Raw genomic sequence first — 22,587 nt, forward strand, 5'->3', positions numbered from 1 at the left:
GTGTATCCTGTTGGGGATAAATTAAATGCAAATTGGAAAGCTTAATGGCGACCACATGCACGTGATGTTCAAGTAGGAGAGACCAGTGATAAGTTTTACCGTCACGGAGGCCAACCGGTTACCGTCGCTCATGTGGCCCGTTTATGGCCAGTATGAAATGTTCGCTTACCGCCTGAAAGTCTGCCCGGTGGCTTCTACTGGTCACTATGATTGCATAAGAACATGGCAGCACCCAGGCAAGTACAGCAGAATTCCTCTAATACATTTTACATGAGACAGTGAGGAAAAAAAACTTAATATCTGAGAAACTTTTTATGCGAACATGCTGTTAAAATCACGTGAACATGCTGGGGTACATACACAATATTTTTGTGTCTTTAATTGCTTTAGATGAAAGACCAGTATCTCTGAATACCAGAAAAAAATACTGTCGAGCCTCGCAGTGCCCTAAATAATTTAATTTAATAACTTTTCTACAACCAGTGCCTATCTTGTATGTACTGTGTTGTGACATATGACGCAGTATGTGGTCACGGGGCAGCTGGACGTTGCAATGTTTTGACGTTCACTCTGGCTCGCTCAGTCGTCCACTCCAACTCTGACCACTTATAACATAACCACCTACAGTAGAACCCCGCTGTTACGTTCCTCACTGCTGCGTTTTCCCGGCTGCTACGTCGCTTTCATCCGGTCCCGGCATAGCTTCCATAGGATACAATGTATAAGGAACCCCGCTGTTACGTAGTAGCTGTGAAAACGTTCCCGCATGATGCGTCGCAACCCGAACCCGCCTGGGCTAAAGTAGGCAACGCGCTCCAGCCACCATTTTGGCTTTTGACGAGTTTTGACCGGGCTTGGCTATAGAACTGGCTGCAAGAAGCCGCACGCCAGTTCGAGAGGCCGCCACTAGGTGGCCATTCGTGAAAGATGCTCTCACTGATTACGGTCACCGCGTGCCGCATGGTTTGTTGGACGGGTCGACTCACGGAGGAAGGAAACTCAGGAGAGGCCCTGACGTCACTCTTCGGGAAGCTATAGCTAAAGGGAAGCCGGAAGTTGGCGTTGCTCCGCCCGTCGGGCCAGCTCTCCTCTCTTGTTTACGTTTCTCGCGGAACCACGCAGTGCTGCGCGCAACCGGGCTGCTCGGACGCGCGCGCTCCGCAGCAATACTAAACAATCGTTAGCACGTTAGCATGATTACGCCAAAGAGGGCAAAATTTCCCGCGGATATTCATTCGTCCGTTGCCTGGCGCGGTGACGACGAAGAGCATGAGCCGCATGATGCCGGGGAGTTGCCAAATCCTAGCTTTGGAGAAGCCGTCGCGGCTCTGGACCTCCTCCGCAGGTACATCGCACCTCACAGCGACGCTGACAGCAATGCGGCCTTCCAGGCTATTGAGAAACATGTGGTGATTTCTAGCGAGTGAAACAAGCGGCAAGCCACCATTCTAGACTTTTTTTTAAGTTCTAAGCGCACTCTGTGGAAATAAATTGTCTGTGGTTGAAGCTGCACTTTTTTCATTCATTTTCGGAGCTTTCCTCACTGTTGCGTTTTCCCAGCTGTTACGTTCTTTTTCCTCGGTCCGGTGAAAAACGTATGAACGGGGTTCCACTGTATAGTGCAGGACCGGATACAGTGCGGTCTTTTCTGACTCCGGCTTATCCTTCCGTAGAACTCTCTGTATATGCGTGCTGCTTAAGTGCAGCCACACGATACAAAATACTGGTTATAATGTGGTTGCCGGAAAATCCCACAGACAAGCGAGGCAGCGAGCATGCTTCTCAATGAGGGGCGCTGGCCGAGGGGAGAGCAACGAGGACGATGTGTAAGAGGAGGAGGAGGAGGCGTGGAGCAAGTGAAGAAGGCGGAAAAAAACTGCCTCAGCAGCATACTGGCCCAGCGGGCAGGAAGGGGTTGCCTAGGAAACGGAGAAGCATTGCGCTCCGGCCGCTTGTCAGCTGTGTGCGGAAAGTAAACACAGTTGCCAACTGAAATTTTGTTTTTCACACAGGGTCGCAAAAATGTCACAATCATTGGGCATGTGGGAAAAACTAATTTTGACGGTAAAGCTGTTTTTCTTTTTCCCCGACTGCTCTATCACTGCTGAAAAATTGGATGAGGCCACAAGTGCATTTTGGATTCTCCTGTCGCAGTGCGCATCCTTGGGAAGTGCAGATATTGTGCATGCAATCTTTACTCTGCAACGCTATCAGTTTAAACTGTGTACTGAAAATTGATCATGCACTTCGGACTGTTGTGCACACGTGAGTTTTCACCCTTCCCACCAGTATATAAGCATACCAACTTTTCCTGTATGCGTTCGCTGGATTTGCTGGCTGATCGCCCATGAACCCTGCTTCACGTGTGCTGCTGCTGGTGCAGCCTGTGTGCATGATTTTTCATCAGATCAACGTATATTCGTCTATGGCTACGAACATATCTGAAGGACGATCTTCCCATATCAGCATGCCGCCAGACACCTTCGCTGGCTGGGCCTAATCAGCGGCGTTTCGTCTGGAGTCTACGGACAACGTTTTGGTTTGGTGCAGAATCAACGAATTGCTTCGCAGTGGTTGTACAGGATTTAGAAAAACACAGGAACCACCTCGCTAGCAAAAGTGAGGGCACATTCTGGTCGTGTGCTTTAATTTGCAGACACATGCAGCTGCTTGGTCTACATGTTTCGCACATAGTGCACGCCTCTGAAAATTTTAGTTTTGGTTATATAGTGGGTAAATTCAAGACTCTGGCGACTTACGTTATAAGCGATCTTTGCTGTATGCTGCTACATCGGCCTTTAGGAGTAATAGCACACAAGTGACCGAGGTGTCCAGTGTGCTTGGCCTTTCTTTTCCCTGATACTTTTTTTCATTAAGCACCGTACTCTTGATATTTTTCTTTTAATTACAGTAGAACCTCATTGATATGTTCCCCTTTCGTACTGTTTTCCAGCAGCAACATTTGTGATCGAGAACATAAGAAATGACCCAATAAAGTTACGCTTCTTTTTTACCTGTTGGTACATTTCTGGAAAATACTCTGGTTAAAAGTACTATGGTTAAAACATTGGTCTCGCAACCCGTTTGCAATTTTTTTAGGAATGTGCGACTGTGTTTATTTGGGCAGCAGTGGAAATTTGTCGCCACTTCTTTTTGCGATGTCATGTCCACATGGTTTCCCTGCACCACAATGCGTCAGCGCAACCAGCTCTGCCCGTCAGATTACCGTATTTACTCTAATCTAACGTGCACTGTTTTTTTTCCTATAAAACGGGTCCAAAAATTGCATGTGTGTTAAAATCGAGTATGATCCTAAATCTGCGTTACCATACCGTCATCGGCATTTCAGAATGGCCACCTCGTACGCACTTCGAGCCTCGCTGCTGTAGCTTTCTCCATGTGCTGCAGTACGCATGCTTTGGCAATGCTTCCTTTGGCTTAGGTTAGTGCACCGTCCGTCTTCCCGTTTTCTGCGTTTGCTCTATCAGCATGGAAGTGCCGACTGCAAGGACATGCCGTGTTCATCACGATGCCACAATTAAAAGGAAAGCTGTGACGTGTGCAAAGACGGACAGAAATCTGGCCGCATCACGGGCGTTCGGAGTTCCCTAAACTTGCGGGCGGGACTGGCGCAAACAGGAGAGGCATTCTACACCCACGGCTGCTACGTAGGGTGCGGCTGCGCTGCCCTTATCTTTAAAGTGATCCGTGGCGGAGACAAGAGTCTATGCATCTAGGTGCATCGTGATGTGTTCTTGGCGCTTAGTTCACGTCGAAGCGAGAGGCCGCACAAAGGTAAATTCCGTTGCTCCTGCTACCGCACTTCCTCACTCCAACGTTTAAAAGAGTTTCCGCGGTCATTGAGTGAGATGAGTTCATGCTTGTTAATTTAGTTAGTAAGCGAATGTTTAAAAGTTTATATGGCTGATAAAACGACCATTCTTACTTTTCGTATAGCTGTCTATTAATTTGCTATCATAATCGATGCTTCGCCTTTCGCGCGAAACTGCTACCTTTTTTATTTATCGTAACTTTAGTGCATTGGGAGTAAATCTTTGTTTTTTTCCAAATGAGAGAAAGCTGTATTTCTGTATGAAAGAATGAGGTGCGCGGTACTGTAAAGGACTTTTCTTTCTTTGAGTGACAGCAAACGGGTGTGCGTTACAATCAAGGGCGTATTTTTTTTTTTTTTTTTACTTTTTTTGGACACGAAAATCGAGGGCGCTATAGAATCGAATAAATACGGTACACTACTTGAATATCGCGTGCATGTGATGGCCTCCCTCTGACTCCCAGAGAATTTCATTGATGAGGGTTCACTTGATCATAAAGGAGAATTCTGAATCAGTTTGGATCAGTAGATCCATCTCAGAAATCGTACTTGGACACAATTTTAGTGGGGGCAGACTGGAACAAGAGGAAGGTGTAGATGCCACAGTACACAGCTTGATTTCCGTCTCCCCACCTGTCCTTGTCTGCCTGCACTGAAATGCCTTCCACGTTCGTTTACCAACATGCCCTGTGCACAGAAGTACTTGGAAAAGGTTCCTGAAACTCTATCTTGCTACAAGGGCTTGGTTACTGGCAGAGAAAATTAAGTTACAATTTTGTTCTCGTAACGTTGTGCCTCAGCCGCATTACCCATGATGCTGTTGATTTTGGGAAATATTCGTGCATCTAGGCCTCTTTTGGACAGAAAAGTCCACAGAAGGTGCCATGTCTAGCCTGTGCTTACCTTCAGTGCAATATTTCTTTTTCTTATAGATACTTCACATTTTTCGCAAGCTTTTGAATAGTGAACTGGGTTATAATATGCAACATCATGAAACAAGTGTGGCTTGGATAAAAGAACAGTCCGCCTGAATGAACCATCTTCCATTGTCGCAATTATATCGGGACTTACATGTTCCTGCTTTTTCATTTGTCACATGACATCTGCAGCGGACTTGCTGATGGACTTCTTCAAGAGAACAAGCCACAAGCCATCCTGCCTACTAGACCTGTCCTATCTGATCGGCTTATGTTCCTTCGTCAACGAAGATATTGTCAAGGTAAATATTATTCACCTCTGTCTTTGTAGAAAAGAAAATCACTGAGACTTTTAGTTTTTCATTCATTCTTTATTATTTTTTTCCAACTGTTTTTACACTGAATTGCTTCTGTAAGTCCGCTGAATGTTTCGCCAAGATTCTTCACGCCAGAAGTAGAGCACACTAGTTAGGCTGTACATTTTGGCCAGCATTACCATGTTTGGTGGTTCTGATGCAAGTTAGCTACTTTTGGGACAGCTCAGCTACAAGAATTTCAACTTGCATTATTGTCCTGGTTAAAATCCTCCCACATCTGCTAGAAGGTGGGTTTTGGGAAACTGTTCATTGGAACGCCAGTGTATTTCACAGAACATTGTGAGGGCGAATATTTCAACGATGCTGCTAGTCCTAGGATTTTGGCAAAACTGACATGGCCTCTGTACCATTTGGTTTCAATTTCTCAGTGGTAACATACACTCTAAAAATGTTGCTAAAGGAATGTTTCAGTTAGCTACTAAGACGTGATTGATCATAATGTCTGCTTCTTGAGGTAATCCACCCGAGTAGGCTGAATTCCTTTGCTATATGCTCCATACTACTACTGCTACTATTTCTGCTCATACACATTTGTGCTTGCTGGTTCTTGTCTTGAACCATCTCACTCCTTATTCTTTTTAAGTGCATCGACAGTTGTATTTTGGCCTGCTTTTATTCGTAGTGGTTTTTCTGACCTTGTTTTTCTACACTTCGCTCTTTCCAGCTGGTTGACAGGATGGAAGCATCGCTGAAAATGGCACTGCCCGACAGTTGGCAAAAGCCTCCCGACGTAAGTGCTGCTACATGGCCACTCATAAGCTCCTCATTTCTTTGCGACAAATTCAGCACAACTTCAACCTTCACGACTTATGCCCTCATCACACCGGCATTTTTTAAGCGCCGTTGTGTTGATGGCTTTCAGAATTCTCAAGTTCTATTGACTCATTGTTGTATTGCTGCAAGACAGCAAACTTCATGGCCATCGAAATACTGTTAAACCTCTATTATAATGCAGTCGGCAAAATCGGCAGTTTGGTTCATTCTATAGAAATTAGACATTTTATGCAAATAAGTGCAGTTGCCGATCAATTTTTCTTGCACGGAAAGTGGCTGCAGATTTTTCTAATTCTCGGGCAATTGAAAAAAGCAAATTTGAATGAAAAAGCAATTCATTTTGAGGAGTTTGGCAGTCAGTGATGAATGATAGTTTTATGCCATGTCGACAATATCTTCACATCCAATACGAATAATTAAGCGAAGCCAGCCACACTTTCGTGTGTACTCCGCCCCCGCGGCTGATAGCATTGCCCGTCATGAAAAGCTCCGGCAACAAAGAGTGAAAGATTCTTCTGCCTCTTGCTGCAACGGGTCACCGAAACTCAAGGTTGCGCAACCTCCAGTACTGAATGCGCAGGAAGACGGCTTTCATTATGCCACACTGTCTCGGTACGCCCGCTTTTTGCATGCACAGCACTGTACCTCTAAAGCATAGTGCGCAGCTGCGTATGCACTCTGCCACGCTACATCCACGCGCAGCCACGGCTGAGACGTCCGCAATGAAAAAGAAAAAGAAAAAAATCCCCAGTTCCTATTGCCTAAATAATATTGCACTCAGTACCGCTAAGGATGTTCAGTACCTCGGAGTTACGTTTTCTGAAACGCTTGACTGGACTAATCATGTTAACTCAATTAGCGCGAAAGCTTACCGTCTTCTTCACTTCTTCCGACGAAATTTTAAGCATTCTCCTTCGTCACTGAAGGCAACCTTGTATTTAACAAACATCAGGCCCATTCTAGAATATGCATGCATTATCTGGGATCCATACACTAAAAACCTCACAGAAAAAATAGAACGCGTCCAAAAGCAAGCAGCACGCTTCGTAACAGGAAATTGTAATTTTACTACCAGAGGATCCAGAATAAGGGAAGGGTTGGGTTGGAAAACTCTTTCTTCACGCAGGAAAATCCTAAGATTGAAATTCCTTTACAATATATATAAAAGTAAAACTGGTATCGACAAAACACTGTTCATCAAGGAGCCGCATTACGTTTCATCTAGGAGAGACCACGCTAACAAAATTAGAGCTTATCAGTGCCGTACCAATGTGTTTAAGTATTCATTTTTTCCTAACACGATTAGCGATTGGAATGAGCTCCCTAATGAAGTGATGGCAGCTTCTAGTTTTGAAAATGCTATTGAGAGTCATATTCTTTGATTGTTCTGTTATTCATCTCTGCACATACGCAACTTTTTTTTTTTCTGTTTTGTTAGTTAGTTACTTTGTCACTCACTTTGTTTTGTACTTTGTTAGTTTCTATTCTGCTTTTGCTAATTTCAGTGCTTAAACTATGTTCTATTTACTGATGTATTCTTTTGATGTTGGTGAATATGTTTCCATTGTGACCACCTGTATTTTAACCCCCCTACGATAATGCCGTACAGGCGATGTAGGTATACCGAATAAATAAATAAATAAATAAATGTTATTTCGCCCCCCTCGCGCGAGCTTGCTCCCGTCCTCCTCTTTCCCTATGCGCGCGCAGGAAGGCAGCACTCGTGAAGCCACCACCTTCCTTGCCTTACCCTCGCACACTTTCACTTGCAACTAAAGCATACAGTGGGTTGGGCGTGACAGGTTCTTATTGCATTTGCACTCTATACGGAATGTGATGCGGCTCCACTTCGGGGGTCACTCTTGTCACGCAGCCTGCAATATGAGAGGTGCGCTGGCAAGCAGCCACTTGTAATTCAATCATTTGACCATCTGTGTCCGCATAATTTCCGTTTATTGTTTCGGCATTCCTTTGTGGCAGCAGTGAAATTTCATTACATTGAATCGCATGCGAACACACTTCGTTATATTGAGGTTTTAAATACATGGTGTTCTATTGACAAGAGGTTATGGAAAGTTAGATACAGTGAAATCTTGATAAACGGAAATCGCTTAAAGGGAACTGCTGCTTAAAGGAATGGCACCCTCATAGTTGGTTGGCTGTGTATTTATGCACTGCTCTCTGCAATGTCTCTCAGTAAATGAAACTACTGATAAACAGAACCAATTTGCCTGGTCCCTTGAGCTTCCATAGAGTCCACTGTACTTCGTTATATTGAGAATTTTGTTATATTGAAGTTTTCATATTGAAATATATTGAAATAACTGTAGTTCATTAATGTTTCACTGAGCCCTTCTGGTGCCACTGTGCTAAGCGACAAGTCTGCATCCCCAAAAGGAACTAGCCCTGAAAATCATTCTAAATATGTATGTAAAAAGCACATTTTCTTTGCTGTAGGGCGTTTAATGTCATGATAAACTATTGTATTACCTTTAGTTAACCTGTTGTTACATTCCAGCCTTTTGTGCAAATTTTTGTGCGAAAAGCAATGAGGTTGCCAGTTGCAGTGCTTTTTTCTTGTGGAACTGACGTCTGATGGTACCGAAGGGAAATACAGTAGAAGCTCATTAATTCGAATTCCGCGGGGATGCTATGAAAATTCGAATTATACAAAATTCAAACTAATGAAAGTCAGAGAAAAAAAAAATCGCTCGGTTAAGGCGCGTATATAGTCTGACGTGGCGTGAGCATGCGCACACACGCTACGTCACGCTGGCGTGAACAGCGTCTATACTTAGAAGCACTGGCGCAGCCAACGTAAGCGGACGTGGCCAGCGCGGTCTGACGCGCCAGACGTCGAGATGGCTCTTGCTCCATCCGCGCGTTCGTCGCACTGACTGGGGCGGAGGGAAAAAAAAATGTCATAGTCTCGCGCGAAAAGCGAAGCGTCGATTGCGATAGAAAATTGGTAGATAGATATACGAAGTTAGGATAATAGCTTTATCGACCATATAAACTTTTAAGCATTCGCTTACTAAATAAATTAACAAGCACTATGTCACGCATGTACAGGTAAGCATGAACGCTTTTCGCTCGATGACGGTGGAAACTCGCTGAAAAACGCTGGAGTGACGACACGCAGCAGTAGCAGCGAGCGAATTGACGTTAGTACAGCTCTCGCTTCAACGCGAACAAAATGTAGAAAGCACATCACATATGAAGCTACGGGCACTACGCGCACTCTGCAAACATCGCAGATCGCTTTGAAGATGAGGCCCACGCGGGCGCACACTTTGGCCACGTCGAAGATGGCTTTCAAGATGCGGCGCCCGCATGGCCGCGCCGTCCGCCGAAGATCGTCCTCCCGTCCCTCCCTCGCGCGCGACAGGAGAGGGCGCGCTCTGCCCCACCTTCCCCTCTCGTGCACGCGAGATTGAGCCGCGTTCGCCGGCTCACCCTTGCACGCTCGTACACAAAGAACACGGTGCACGGCAACAACGTTATCGTCCTTGCCGCTGATCAAAAAAGCAAAGCCGCGCGACCCGCGCGGCGACGCCAGCGTGCTCCCGCGCACTAGCACTCTCCCAATCCACGATGATGCGGAGTTCGAATTATCAGTGGCGGTGCGGATTTCAGTGTGAATAAGCGGGATGTGTTACATATTGCTTTCAATACATTGTTGGACGGACCGCGGCGACTACTTTGAATTATCCGAAATTTCGAATTAACGAGTAGTGCATTAACAAACTTTTACTGTAAGTTATTTTTATAAAGCAGATAGTTTCTGCTGTCTTATATCTTACATCACTTTGCCTAATGCCGTGCTAGTATAAAGAAAGCCTTCGAAATGCTTGTATGACATCGGTAATAGATTCGGAACAAACCTACGGTGTTTTTTAGCTGAAGAGATTTTGTTGTCTTGATGTGCATGCTCCTGGAGTTCCTTTTTCAGGTACTTGTCTACCGACTGATTGGCTGAGTAATGATATATACTATGAAAATAAATAGTCTGCTTACTCAAGTCTTAACACTGCCTTGAATCTTGCATGCACCCATTTCTGTGGGTTCAGAGGAAGGTAATAACGTACACGAAAATTCAACACACACCCAACTTTCATTCGTTGATAAAACTACAGGCTTGTGTGAGTATTCAGTATTTTCAAATATTTGATTTAATACAGTCGAACCCACTTATAATGATACTGGTTTTAACAATATGAGGTTAAAGCAATGAGAAGCTGCTTCACCGGCAACTTTTGTATGTTTTCCATGGTGAAATAACCTGCTTACTACAATGTCCCCTTGCCACATTATTGGTTATGACGATGAAGTCTGGCTGCTGGGTGTCTGAGCCAAAAAGTAGTGAAATGCGAAATCCTTGAAAGGAAAAAAAGAAAACAAGAAATATGCATTAAGCTTTTGTGTGGATGGAAACCATCAAGTTAAATTTGCACAAGACAGCATCCACTGTTGGTACCGCGCAGTCAAAGTCCAGTTTCACAGCATCACGATAACGAGTGAACGCGAAGCGCTCCTGCGGCCTCAACCAGCACAAAATTTTAAGTGGACTGAAGCACTGGCGTTAACGAGAACATGTAAACAAATTTTCTGTGCAGCCAGAATTGTGTGCAATGTAGAACTTGCATTCTTGCAAGAAAACATCTGCATATAACGGCACTTCGAAAATAAACAGAATGAACCTGTTTCTCTTTTTGAAAGTAAAAAACCAGCTTTTTTTATGTTTGTCAGCATATGGATATTGACATGTGTCGCCCGATGAAGACATCATCAGCAAGTCTGGAGTTCGCCCCGACCCGCAGAAGACAGCTGCCATTGCAAAGTTCCCGCAGCCCATCCACAAGAAGGCAGTGCGTAGATTTCTTGCCATGTGTGCCTACTACAGGCGATTTGTCAAGGACTTTTCATGCATTGCTGAGCCGCTGACACAGCTAACTAAATGTGACGTCGAGTTCAAGTGGGAAACGTCGCAGGCCGACGCATTTCAAGAACTCAAACGCCGCATGCAGTCGCCGCCACGTACTTGCGCACTTCGACGAGCACGCCGATACTGAAATCCACACTGACGCCAGTAGCCTAGGCCTCGGTGCCGTCCTAGTCCAGAGAAAAGATGGACATGAACACGTGATAGCTTACACTAGCCGATTGCTGTCAAAAGTGGAAGGCGATTATTCTACAACCGAAAAGGAATGCCTCGCCATCGTTTGGGCTACAGCGAAATTTCGCTCTTACCTATATGGCAGGCCATTCAAAGTCGTCAGCGGCCATCATGCCTTGTGTTGGCTAGCGAATTTACAGGATCCTTCAGGACGGCTGGCGCGGTGGAGCCTAAGACTGCGAGAATATGATATCACTGTAACCTATAAGTCCGGACGAAAACACTCTCATGCCGATTGCGTATCACGCGCCCCCATTGACTCGCTGCCACAAGATGACGAAGATGACGACACCTTCCTTGGCATTTTAAGCACGAAGACTTCGCTGAACAGCAGCGAGCAGACCCGGAGTTGAAAAAGCTCATCGAATATTTGGAAGGGCACACCGACGTTGTCCCTAGGGCATTTAAGCGAGGATTGTCTTCGTTCTCGCTTCAAGACAACCTACTCATAAAGAAGAACTTCTCACCAGTGTGCACCAGCTACCTTGTTGTCGCGTCAGGACTGCGTCCAGAAGTATTGCACGCCCTACATAATGATCCGACCGCTGGACACCTCGGGTTTCTCCCGGACGCTATCGAGGATACAAGAAAGGTATTACTGGCCGATGTCGCCCGTTACGTCAAGACATGTCGAGACTGTCAGCAACGCAAGACACCACCGACAAGGCCAGCGGGATTACTACAGCCGATCAAGCCTCCTTACCAACTTTTTCAGCAGATCGGGATGGACTTGCTGGGACGATTTTCGATATCAACTTTTGGAAATAAGTGGATCGTTGTGGCGACGGACTATCCCACCCGCTTCGCTGAAACTAAAGCTCTACCGAAAGGTAGCGCAGCGGAAGTGGCGAAACTTTTCGTCGAGAACATCCTCCTGCGACATGGTGCTCCAGAAGTCCTCATCACCGACAGAGGAACGGCTTTTACAGCAGAGCTCACCCAAGCCATTCTGCAATACAGCCAGACAAGCCACAGGAAGACAACTGCCTGCCGCCCGCAGACGAATGGTCTCACGGAGCGCCTGAATAAGACCCTCACCGACATGCTAACAATGTGCGTCGACGTCGAACACAAGACCTGGGATGCCGTCCTGCCGTACGTAACATTCGCTTACAACACGGCGGTGCAAGAAATAACACAGATCACGCCGTTCAAGCTGGTTTACGGCAGCAACCTGACAACGACGCTCGACGCCATGCTGCTGCACGTCACTGACGAGGAGAATCTTGACATCGTTACCTATCTCCAGCGCGCCGAAGAAGCCCGACAGCTCACCCGCCTGCGGATCAAGAACCAGCAGAGGACCGACAGCGAACACTACAACCTCCGACGACGCTTCGTCGAGTACCAGCCCGGCGACCGTGTTTGGGTATGGACCCTGATACGCTGACGAGGACTGAGTGAGAAACTAGTGCGACGCTATTTCGGACCCTACAAGGTCATCCGACGTATTGGCGCACTGAACTATGAGGCCGTGCCAGACGGCATTTCGAATTCACAGCGGCGTCGGGCACGATCTGAACGCACGTGATGCATCTTAAACCCTTTTACGGACGCTGATGAACTTCCTTATTTTGTTGTTTTCATTGCTGCGAGTGCTTTTTTTTTTATTACTTTCGTTTGTTTGCAGCATCGGGTCAATGCTTTCTTAAGAGGGGGGTATTGACACGTGTACTTGTCTTAATCGGGCGGCACGTTTCACCGCCTAACAAATGTTATCGCAAAGCGCAGGACGTGCTTTCATGTGTGGGAAGTTTCCGGAATGTTATCGATGCTTCTATCCGCTGTCTGTGGCCGAACCTTGTATAATCTGATCGCATGTGTGCGCGACACGAATGATGTAGAATTTTGTGGAAGGCGCACGGGTCCCGGCGATTAGTCTGGAACATTCGACGATTGATGTATAAAAGCCGACGCACTTGACCCGTTGACCAGATTTTCGACGATCGCCAACTGTGTTCGCCGCTGTCGCTGTTCTTTGAGTGTAGCCTGTTTTTGAGGGCACAAGTTCGCCCAATAAAACGCTAGTTTCGTCTTTCTCAGTTTGGCTGCTTTCTTCACAGTCACTACCATGTGATACCACGTGACAATATGTCAAGGTTTTATGTGAATCTCACAAATATTCGAACTGTTCACTTCAAAATTGTTCGACACAAATTGCTGTTCGCTTTGGCTTCATTTGGAACCAGAAAATTGATATTCACACATCCCTATAGAAGTAGCATATTGATTATAAAAAACAAAAACAAATAAACTTTGTGGGGTTCCCATCCATGCTCTTGGGACAAAGGAGCGACAACACAGTAGTGCAAACAATCGCAAGAGCATTTATTGCACCTTTCATAGACTAATGCCTGCTAGCTGAGTTGCTATCCACAAAACATGCCAATGGGCACGTGACTAATTGCGGAAGTCCAACTCACTGCGACTGGATAGGGATCGAATATCTTCGCCTCATGCTGGATACTAATGCCTCGTCATTTACGCGTACGGTCATGCGAATGGTGGCGCGTTCGACCGATTGTGTTCGTCCATTCCAGTGTAGACCTCGTGACACAGTCTCGCAAAAGTATGGATTGGCATACGCGCGGAACATCCGCACCGCTTGCCGACCCAGAGCCAAAGAGGAAGAGCATTCTCTTTTTTTGTGCCCAAGTAGCCCCGCAGTTCGGTGGTGTTAGCAGAGCAACTCTCGCCATCTCTCGTACTACCCTGCAAGCATACCGACCGTTGCAGTAAAGCCACGCAGCAAAGCCGGATTACAGGAGATGGGAGCTATGCGGGAAAACAACATATCTGGGGACGCGTGAGAGTCGCGCATCCCCACAACTTGGGAGAATTAGCCTTCACTGGAAGTAATTTAAATCATACTTTGTGTGCATTGCCTTGTGGTATTATGGTCGGTGGACCATAATATATACATTGTATTTCTCTGACGTCCATCGCATTTGTTATTCTTGTAACTATGTAATCATCACTTGTGAGACACTTATTGCAGAGCATTAAATAAGACCGTTTGTTTGTTCCCACTCCATTTGCGATCAGCCTATTCTACGTGTTTTACTATGCAGGTTAGTGCTATGCAGAGGCATCTGACCATTTGCCAGCTGCGGCACTATTCAAACGATGGCAGCCATCTTTCTCTAGAGGACCGATTACATGTGGTGAGGGAGCTTTTTGCCAGCTACCAGCACGGTCTACAGTTTGGTGAGTGCAGACTGTTTGTTGTCATCTTACTAAAGTTTGTGCGCAAAAACAATGAAAGGGCCAAACTGGAACAGGCACACAAAGACAGGACTCTTTGTGTTTGTATGTTAGCAACTTTTCAGAAACATGAAGATGTAGTTATCTGATTTTTGAAGAATTTCGGTGAAGAGATGTATCAGGAAAAACAAAAGGGCACCTATGACGATGTACTAGTAGTTGCAGCTGAGAATTTAGTTCGGCCTCATTATAGTGAATCCTATGATTTTTGTAAAAGCATTTGCTATAGCGACAATTTGTACAGTAGAACCTTGTGGATACGTTTTAGAAAGAAAAAAAAAAAAAACTCGTGAAGAAACATACTAACTGGGAAAGCATACACTCTGAAGCAACAGGAATGTTGGCAGGCCTAACTCTAGTTGATATATACGCAATGCAAAGCGTTGTAGAAATCATTATGGCTCGAGACGCCAATGCAGGCCGAGCGGGGAGTTCCGAGCGGCCCGAGATGTGCATTGTCATTTTTCTATTGCATAGGGTTTTTGAAATGCAATCAAGCTGGTGGGCCTCGCCAGAATATCATGCTGCCAGAGAAAAAAATATGATGCTCACTGCCCGCCACCTGTAGCAGGGAATGGTGGTGTGTCTGGGTTATTGCCTTTTAAAAGCATGCAGTACGCTTCCAACGGCACTACGCCATGCACCCTGCGACGCAGATGGGTGAAGCTATGTATGCAGCGTGCAATTGCCCACGTGGAGATTTGCTGGTGCCAAAATTAGAAACTGAGTGCACGGCAGCGTTTTCACGTGACACAAGCGGGCGAGTATTGTAGGGAAGCTGCTGCGGTGAGTGGCTACTGTTCTCGATTGCGCGTGCCTCGTACCTTTTCTTGTTTACATAGGATCTAGTGGCCTGGAAACATATTGCAGTTTGGCGATGTGCTCTACGTCAGTGCCAGAAGATTGTGTTTTCCGGGAATGCATCAGCTGGCAAAGAAGAAGCGTAACCGTATTGGGTCATTTCTTTCGTTGTTGTCGCGAACATTATTGCTGATAAATTGCACGAAATGGGATTATTTCACCGAGGTTCTACTGTATATAAAGTTGAATCAAAAAAGTAGTCTAAACTAAGTGCAAGGCAGTCATCAACTAGCCTGAACGGACTGAGTCAAAGCATGAAGTGAGTCAACCATGCGAGGTAAACATCAGCATTGTCATTAATTTTTGTGTGCACGTGCCGTCAGTCATTTGCATCACCATACACAAGGCAATACCTTAGGTGCTTTGGAAATAAGGAAAGTTGCAGTTTCGCCCGAAAGGCGAAGCATCGATTGCGTTAGCAAGTTAGTGGACAGCTATACAAAGTAAGGATAGTAGTTTTATTGGCTGTATAAACTTGTAAACATAGGCATACTAACTAAATCAACAAACATGGTGTCACGGGAGCACAAGAAAACATGAACACATCTCACCCAGTAACCACGGAAACTTGCTATGAAAATGCTGGAGTGAGGAAGTGCAGCAGCAGCAGCGCGTGAATTGACCATCGCGCTGTGTCTTGCACTAACACAAACTAAGCTGCGAAAACACAGCACACAGCGGACTTTGTCTCCATAGCAGATGTCTTTCAAGGTAGCGCCACCTGGACACCCACTCGCGGCTACGCATCAGGCGCCGGAATAGAATGCAATCCCCTCCCTCTCCTTTCTCCGGAGCCATACGCTTGACGAAAGACGGTGCGCTTCCTCCCCACTTCCCTCCCTTGGGTACCCTCGCACGCTTTGACTCGCAAATACGGCATACGGTGCACAGCGACGATTTTATCGCCCTTAAATTTTGCCTGGAACCTCACAGCGACAGCAGAAATATGCCTGGTGTGTCCGTATAATTGCTATCACAATAAAATTTTGTTCATGCTGAAGAAAGCAAGTTGCAAGCACCTCCCATGCCACATATTACTGATGGGGGTTCTGCAGAAAAGCCTTCCACATGCATCTAGATCACGCATATTCTAACTGCCGAGGAATGCTTTTACAGGTGTATGTCATGCACTTTTACATTTTGCATACAGTGAACATCCGCATTTTCGAACTCTGTGGGAACTGTGAAGACATTGAAAAAATAGGGCAGTCAGAAAAAAGCGAATGCATGCCTTTAACTGCCCTAAAGGGCTCTAAACGCCACAGCCACGTCTGAAATAGCTTTAGCCATTACAATTACTGGCGCCTCGGTTGTTGTACCGGGACAGGAGCCTACAAGAGTGTGCTTGTATAATTATGGAACACCTCAATACATCGCATATGCTTGACCGCATCAGCGAAGCTGACTTTCGGGCACTGGCATTATGCAGTGACCCTTGCAGTGCTTTTTGTACTTTGACACCATCGGCAAGGATGAGGAAGGCAGAGTCAGTGAATTCTTTAAATTAAAAACACACCGAACGGCTAGAAGCTTGATAGCAAACATTAAAGCTACTAGGCCTAATAACAGCACAATATGACTACTGCGGCTACCTGCGGATCATCGTGCCAGCGTGATGGTTTGAGGCTGCGAGACAAAATGCCAGCAGTGGTGGCTTCAATTAATTTCATTTCAGACATGCGGTCTGAAATCGGACTGTGAATGGTTTCAGTGCCCAAAATTTGAGACGTCCATATGCGTTGGTTCTATGGGTGCTAGGGGTACTTGGCGGTACCATGAAGGCATCCGTATATAAGACATCAGAAAAATTGGTCGTTGACTGTAGTTGACTTGAAATAACCAATAATTCAAAAATATTCTGTAAAGCTGCTTTGCATATTTGAAAGGCATAATCTCAGTGCTGTTACAAATGAGACAGACAAGCAGTTTGTATATTGCAGTATTAAAAATTAATTTGAAGGCTTATTTTACACATTTGCTAAAAGCATGAGATTGAGCTGGACAGTTTCCTTAAAGGGATACGGACACAAAATCTGAACATTTTACGATAATACAGGAAATGGGTCCTCAGTGCGCGAGTACACCGAAAAGAAGTAGTCACTTCGCTCATTTTTCAGCGGATGGCTTTATTTTTGGCGTTTTTGTGAGCGCGCGCAACGCCGCCCGGCCCAAGCGAGTTGGAAGGCGTGACGTCACGACACCCTCGTATAGCCAGCCGGCCGGCCGCGGTCATTCGAGGCGCGCCGCCGCCGCTATCGCGAGCATGGATTCGGGTTCTGGTGCCTCTACCAGCGATGAGTACACGTCCGTAGATGAGGACTGTTCCAACTTAGCAAGAAATATAACCGCTTACGGTTACGAGCCTTCCGCGTCAAGCGGCGAAGAGCAGGCGGCCTTGAACATGCCGGTCAGGCAATCCGGGCCAGCAACATGGTAATTTGTTTTTCTAGTAAACTTGAAGTGCAGCGGCAGCAGTTCGTAAAGTTATGTTACGTAGGATGCAAAATGCCTAGTTTCGTGACCCGCGTTGAGGCAGAAAGGCAGCTATTACGGCTGAATCGTAGGTAGCGTAGCTCGTCGCTTTGTGCTTACCTACGCTGTCGGCTTTCGACCGCTGCACACTTCGTTTTTACGCGACGAGGCACGGCATTTGTAGAATTTTCCAGCCGTTTCATAGCCCTGTGTTTACGACTACTATCACATTCACGCCATTAGAAGCCATTTACTGGTTGAACTCGTTGAGATGGGCGGCTGCGCTAAGGACCCGTCGACCAGATCACTTAGCTACATCGATTCTGTGGCCGTAGAGAAAGGAAAGTCTTTGGCTGTGACATTTACTGGGGAAATGCTGCGCGAACGACCAAGTCATGAAACCCGACGCATGATCATGCAGAGACCTATGAAAATCCGTAATTTTTTGCTTGAGGTTGAAAAGCAACGTGTGAAAATGTGTGTAGGTAAATGTGCTGCGACTTTTAGGTTATTACACATGCATGCTGTTGTCTGGCGTTCATTCACTGGCTGTGTTTTGTATATTTGATCAATTAAGAGTGCTCGTATGCTGTCGTTCAATATTAGACGCAGCGAAAGTGTACACATGACTATTTTGTTTTGTGACAAAAACATGCCTCCGCAGGGTAAACAATATCTGTCACAACCCGAGAATATCTGTTCTTGCACAGCCAATGAAAGGGTAATTTCCCTTCTTTCAACAAACGCTCCTGCGGTCACTGCTGCGGCTACATGCATACAAAAGAGAGAGGGTCTGTTGCCAGAACAACAAAAGTGGCGAAGACAGCTGAGAGTTACGGATGCATCACTAAGCACCCGCTCTTTGAATTGTATTGCCTCAGTAGGAGCCTTTTGAGCGGCATGCCAAGGTTTTTGAGCACAGCCAGGCTGGTGGCATAATCATCGTCAATGAAGTGGTCTGCGCAAATGAAGCCATTATTTAGGAGTCTCCATGCTGGGTGTGGTGGCTGACAGGCATGTATGCAAAGTTTACGCATCTTCTCGTCTCTGGGGAACGTGCGCGACGGCGTGTCACCACCGATAATGCTGTTATAATAGCCGTGGGCGCAGTAATGTCTGGGCATTTTCTTCCGCCCCGACGAATGCGTCAATACCGATCGACGACCGTGCGAACACGCGTGTAAGACGCACCACCTGCATGGAGCGCTGACGGGGATAATGTTTCAGACGGACTACGTGCGAACATAGCCGACGGCGATAAACAAACCCTGCAAGGGACCGACACTCCGGAAAGACTGCGCCGGCTGTAGTTAACCTTGGCCGCGCGCGCAGGGGTGTCATGACGTCAAATTTCAGCTTCTCGCGGCGGCCGCTTGGAGGCAAGGCGCAACAGAAAATCGCAAAATAAAGGTGTTGCTCGTTCTTTTTTTCTAAGCAGCTTGTTGTATTCATCATGTTCAACAGTTCAACTTTTGTTCTGATGCAAAAAACCACCCACCAACTTTTGTGTCCGTATCCCTTTAACATGGACTAGCTTTCATTTGTTTCTTCTCTGTTACACTGTCCTGTGCTTTGTGCTTATTGTTTATGCTCAAATTTTCTAGTGTACTGTGCCAAAAGCAGCAAGTTGTTGGTTGCCTCCTAAAGCCATTAAGTTAATGAAATTCTCTCTTTTCAGGAGCGGAGCTGCTGGCGACAGACTTCCAGCCGGCGGATAACTATGCCGTCCTAGCTGGCTGCCTCCTGCTGGAGTACTGGCAAGAATCAGGTCTGAGCTGTATATGGGCTGATTATTATTGTATATGGAAACTTGTAAAGTTACCTTTTCGTAAAGTGTGATGTGTTAAAGGAGCCAACCTACATGTGAAGTGTACCTATACACATGTGTGCTAGTCGAGTGTCCACTGTGCACCTGCCAATGGAATGTTTTGCATGAGGGACTTGGAGCTCTCACTCAGATGGGCAATAAAAGGTTCACATTAGGAAAGCATCCTTGCCCTTTTCTGGCAGTTCACCTTTGTCTGCTTCTGGGTAGTTTTTTTTTTTTTTTTTTTTTTTTTTTGACTGCTGCATTTCTATAAAGTCTCCTCTTAAATTTCTGCTTTGCATGGCAGTTTGACAGTGTTGTAGTGTAGTAATGTGGTTATATACTGCCTGATGCAGGTGACTGCAGTCTGCTGCTGCGTCTTCTGGTCGCATTGGAGAAAGCCCTGCTCAACAGTCCTTCCTGCTTTCAGATCAAGCTACTCTTGCTCAAAATCTACGGCCGCATTGGTATGGGAGCCCCAACTGCTTCAAACATTGCTTTATTTGACGCTCTCCTCAGGAAACAGCTAGTTTGCCATTAATACCTTTATTTAACATACTTGTGTGTACAGTTGCTGACAAATAATGCAGACTCGACGGGGACCGCCAAACAGCCTGAATCATCAGGAGTCCAAAATACTTAATGCGCCAGAAAATAAGTGACTTTACTCCATAAGTGGAGAGAAAGGTGTGCCGTATTCTCAGATTGTTGCTTTTGTCAATACAGTAAAACCTCGTTAAACCGTACCCGCCTAAACAGTAGTTTCATTTTAAAAGTAGTAAAGTCAAATCCCCGACTCAGCTGCCATTGAACATGATGAATTTTGTGTCCACATAAACCGTACCAGCTCATTGTGTATTTATTGGTTAACGCAAGTGGTTCCACTTACTGTTGCACAATCACGGTGATACATCGTGATGGTATGCTGCTAGGCTGCTGCAGCATCAAACGAAAATAACACTTTTGTCGCACAAGGTGAATAAATACTGCATGCCTTTTTACCTTTTCATCATGCTCCGAGTTCCATTTTTGACAGGTGAGTGGGTGATCCCACGCTATTTTGGTTAAGCAGTACTACCGTTTAGTACATACTTTTTCCGAGCTCCGGCCAAACACGGTTTAACGAGGTTTCACTGTACCTTCAACTTTACGTGACTAGTACAAGAAGCATCAGAATCTATGAGCCTGACTGTATTCCTTTTCACACTTTGTCAGTAGTCAGAGCGGCACTTCACCTGCGTTATTAGTGTGATCAGTCAACCATGAAAGGCAGATGATAAGAGCGAAACAAAACTGATGACAAATCTTGCTAATCACATATGCACCCTTAGCTTGACTTTTTCTGCAGTTTGAGTGTAGTTGGCAACTACTAGATTGACTAGGCTTCACTAGCTTCTGTATTGAGAAGGTGCCAGTGACATGACCAATGATCATGCTGACGACTTATCAGTATAAAAATATCGCTATTTCTGCTCAACTCGGTGGTCAAATTAGCTCATGACCGTGCAGTCGGAGTCTGAATTATCGCATGATGCTCTGTAAGGCGTCCGAAATTTTGGTCGTCCTGATACATTCAGTCTACGAGGCCAGTGGCGGTTTCACTGAGCTGTCCAAACAAGCATCTCAGAATTATCAGTCGGCAACTGTAGCTGTTACCGATGTTTGTTTCTGTTGTCGTAGCTGTTCGTTGTGTTTTTCTTTTACCAGAGTTATATAGCCTATCTATTCATGTGCTCTCTTCTGCAGGGTTACCAAGAGACAGCTGGCAGCATTTCCTGATTAAAATAAATCAGTAACACGAATCTTAAATGTGCTAGAATTGATGACAGGGGAAACAGAGGCTAGGTGGTAGTGCTAATTTTTGCACATAAAAAACAAAAATTCAATGTGTGTTTGAGTGAGTAACTGGCATTGGCAACTTGGAACTGACTGTCACTGCCTGATGAAATGACGAATGATTCGAACCATCTGAAGATTAGATTTTAACAATATGCGCCTAGTGTGCTTGGTAACCTTCAACAGAAGGTCAGGACAGAAGGCACATTGGATTTCACTAATGTCAGTTTAATAAAATTAAGTTAACTGTGCATCCGCTTCGTTACCTGCAGCTGTGTGCAGCACTGCGTTTGACTTACACTTTGTGCTCTGCGCCACTCTCAGCTTGTGTTCTCTCGTGTGTCTCTTGTTGCAGGGTCTGCAGGCCCATGCCACCATTTTGCCGAGCTACTCGACATCAAGCACGTTCAGCATGACACGCTGGGGTGAGTGTGCGACCCGTGGGACCCTACTTGAAACGTAACCTGATTGAACTCATGTATGTACTGAATGTACTCATTGGGGTCAGTTGGCAGATGCACTCTTAAGCAAAATTACACCCGTAGGGTCGTATCTTGTCCGCATTTCCTTTCTTTAATGCTGCAAGCCCGGTACTTCCAAGTTACAAACGGCATGCGCGTCATCAGCATGACAGAGCATTCTCGACAGGAAAGTAGCGAGCGCAGCGTTTTCAAGAAAGGAAACGCAAGCAAGACAAATGTCGAATATTATTGTGTGGAAAATTTCCAACCCAAAGGGTGTACATATGTTTAAGAGTGTGGAGGTACAGTGAAACCTTGTTAAATTGGATAATTCAGATTCTTCCTGTGGTCCCGACAGCTGTGTGCATCATTTTAATGGCATCAAACTTTCGTTTGTTTGAATGTATTTGGCCACACACTGGTTAATTCAGATAACCCTCGATGTGTGGCAAGCATGATAAGATGCAAACATGCGACGCGAAAGAAAAGAGCAAGAGTGGCGCTAGCAACCAGACAAAACAAAGCATCCTGTAATCATGACGTCCACATTGCCCCAATCATCAGCGAAAACCAAATGGGAACGACACGAGCTCCAAAATGCTTCATGCCTATTTGTGCCCTTATAGCCTTTATTCTTGCATTTACTGCTGTATGTGGCATCGTTTTGTCTGTGTGGCTTGAGAACCATGTCTCCACCATCCATGACTACGTTGTTAGTGACCGAGGTTTTGTCTGCAGTGGTTGCAGCAAACAGTAGTTTCGTTTTTGACTCGGGGCACGCATTGGCTGCATGCCTCCATAACTGCATGG

The 22,587-nt window shown here is 45.8% G+C and overlaps 1 protein-coding gene across 1 annotated transcript in view; it reads left to right on the top strand.

Annotated features, from left to right (window-relative positions):
- Nucleotides 1-22,587, top strand: part of psidin (phagocyte signaling impaired) — an 84,943-nt gene that overhangs the window by 24,599 nt on the left and 37,757 nt on the right. The window contains exons 9-14 of the mRNA XM_050172882.2: nucleotides 4,942-5,051; nucleotides 5,791-5,856; nucleotides 14,148-14,283; nucleotides 19,352-19,441; nucleotides 19,837-19,947; nucleotides 21,672-21,741. Coding sequence (XP_050028839.1) covers nucleotides 4,942-5,051; nucleotides 5,791-5,856; nucleotides 14,148-14,283; nucleotides 19,352-19,441; nucleotides 19,837-19,947; nucleotides 21,672-21,741 — 583 coding nt within the window. The remainder of the gene's footprint in view (nucleotides 1-4,941; nucleotides 5,052-5,790; nucleotides 5,857-14,147; nucleotides 14,284-19,351; nucleotides 19,442-19,836; nucleotides 19,948-21,671; nucleotides 21,742-22,587) is intronic.

Source organism: Dermacentor andersoni, chromosome 3, assembly GCF_023375885.2.
Source record: "Dermacentor andersoni chromosome 3, qqDerAnde1_hic_scaffold, whole genome shotgun sequence".
NCBI classification, from domain to species: domain Eukaryota; kingdom Metazoa; phylum Arthropoda; class Arachnida; order Ixodida; family Ixodidae; genus Dermacentor; species Dermacentor andersoni.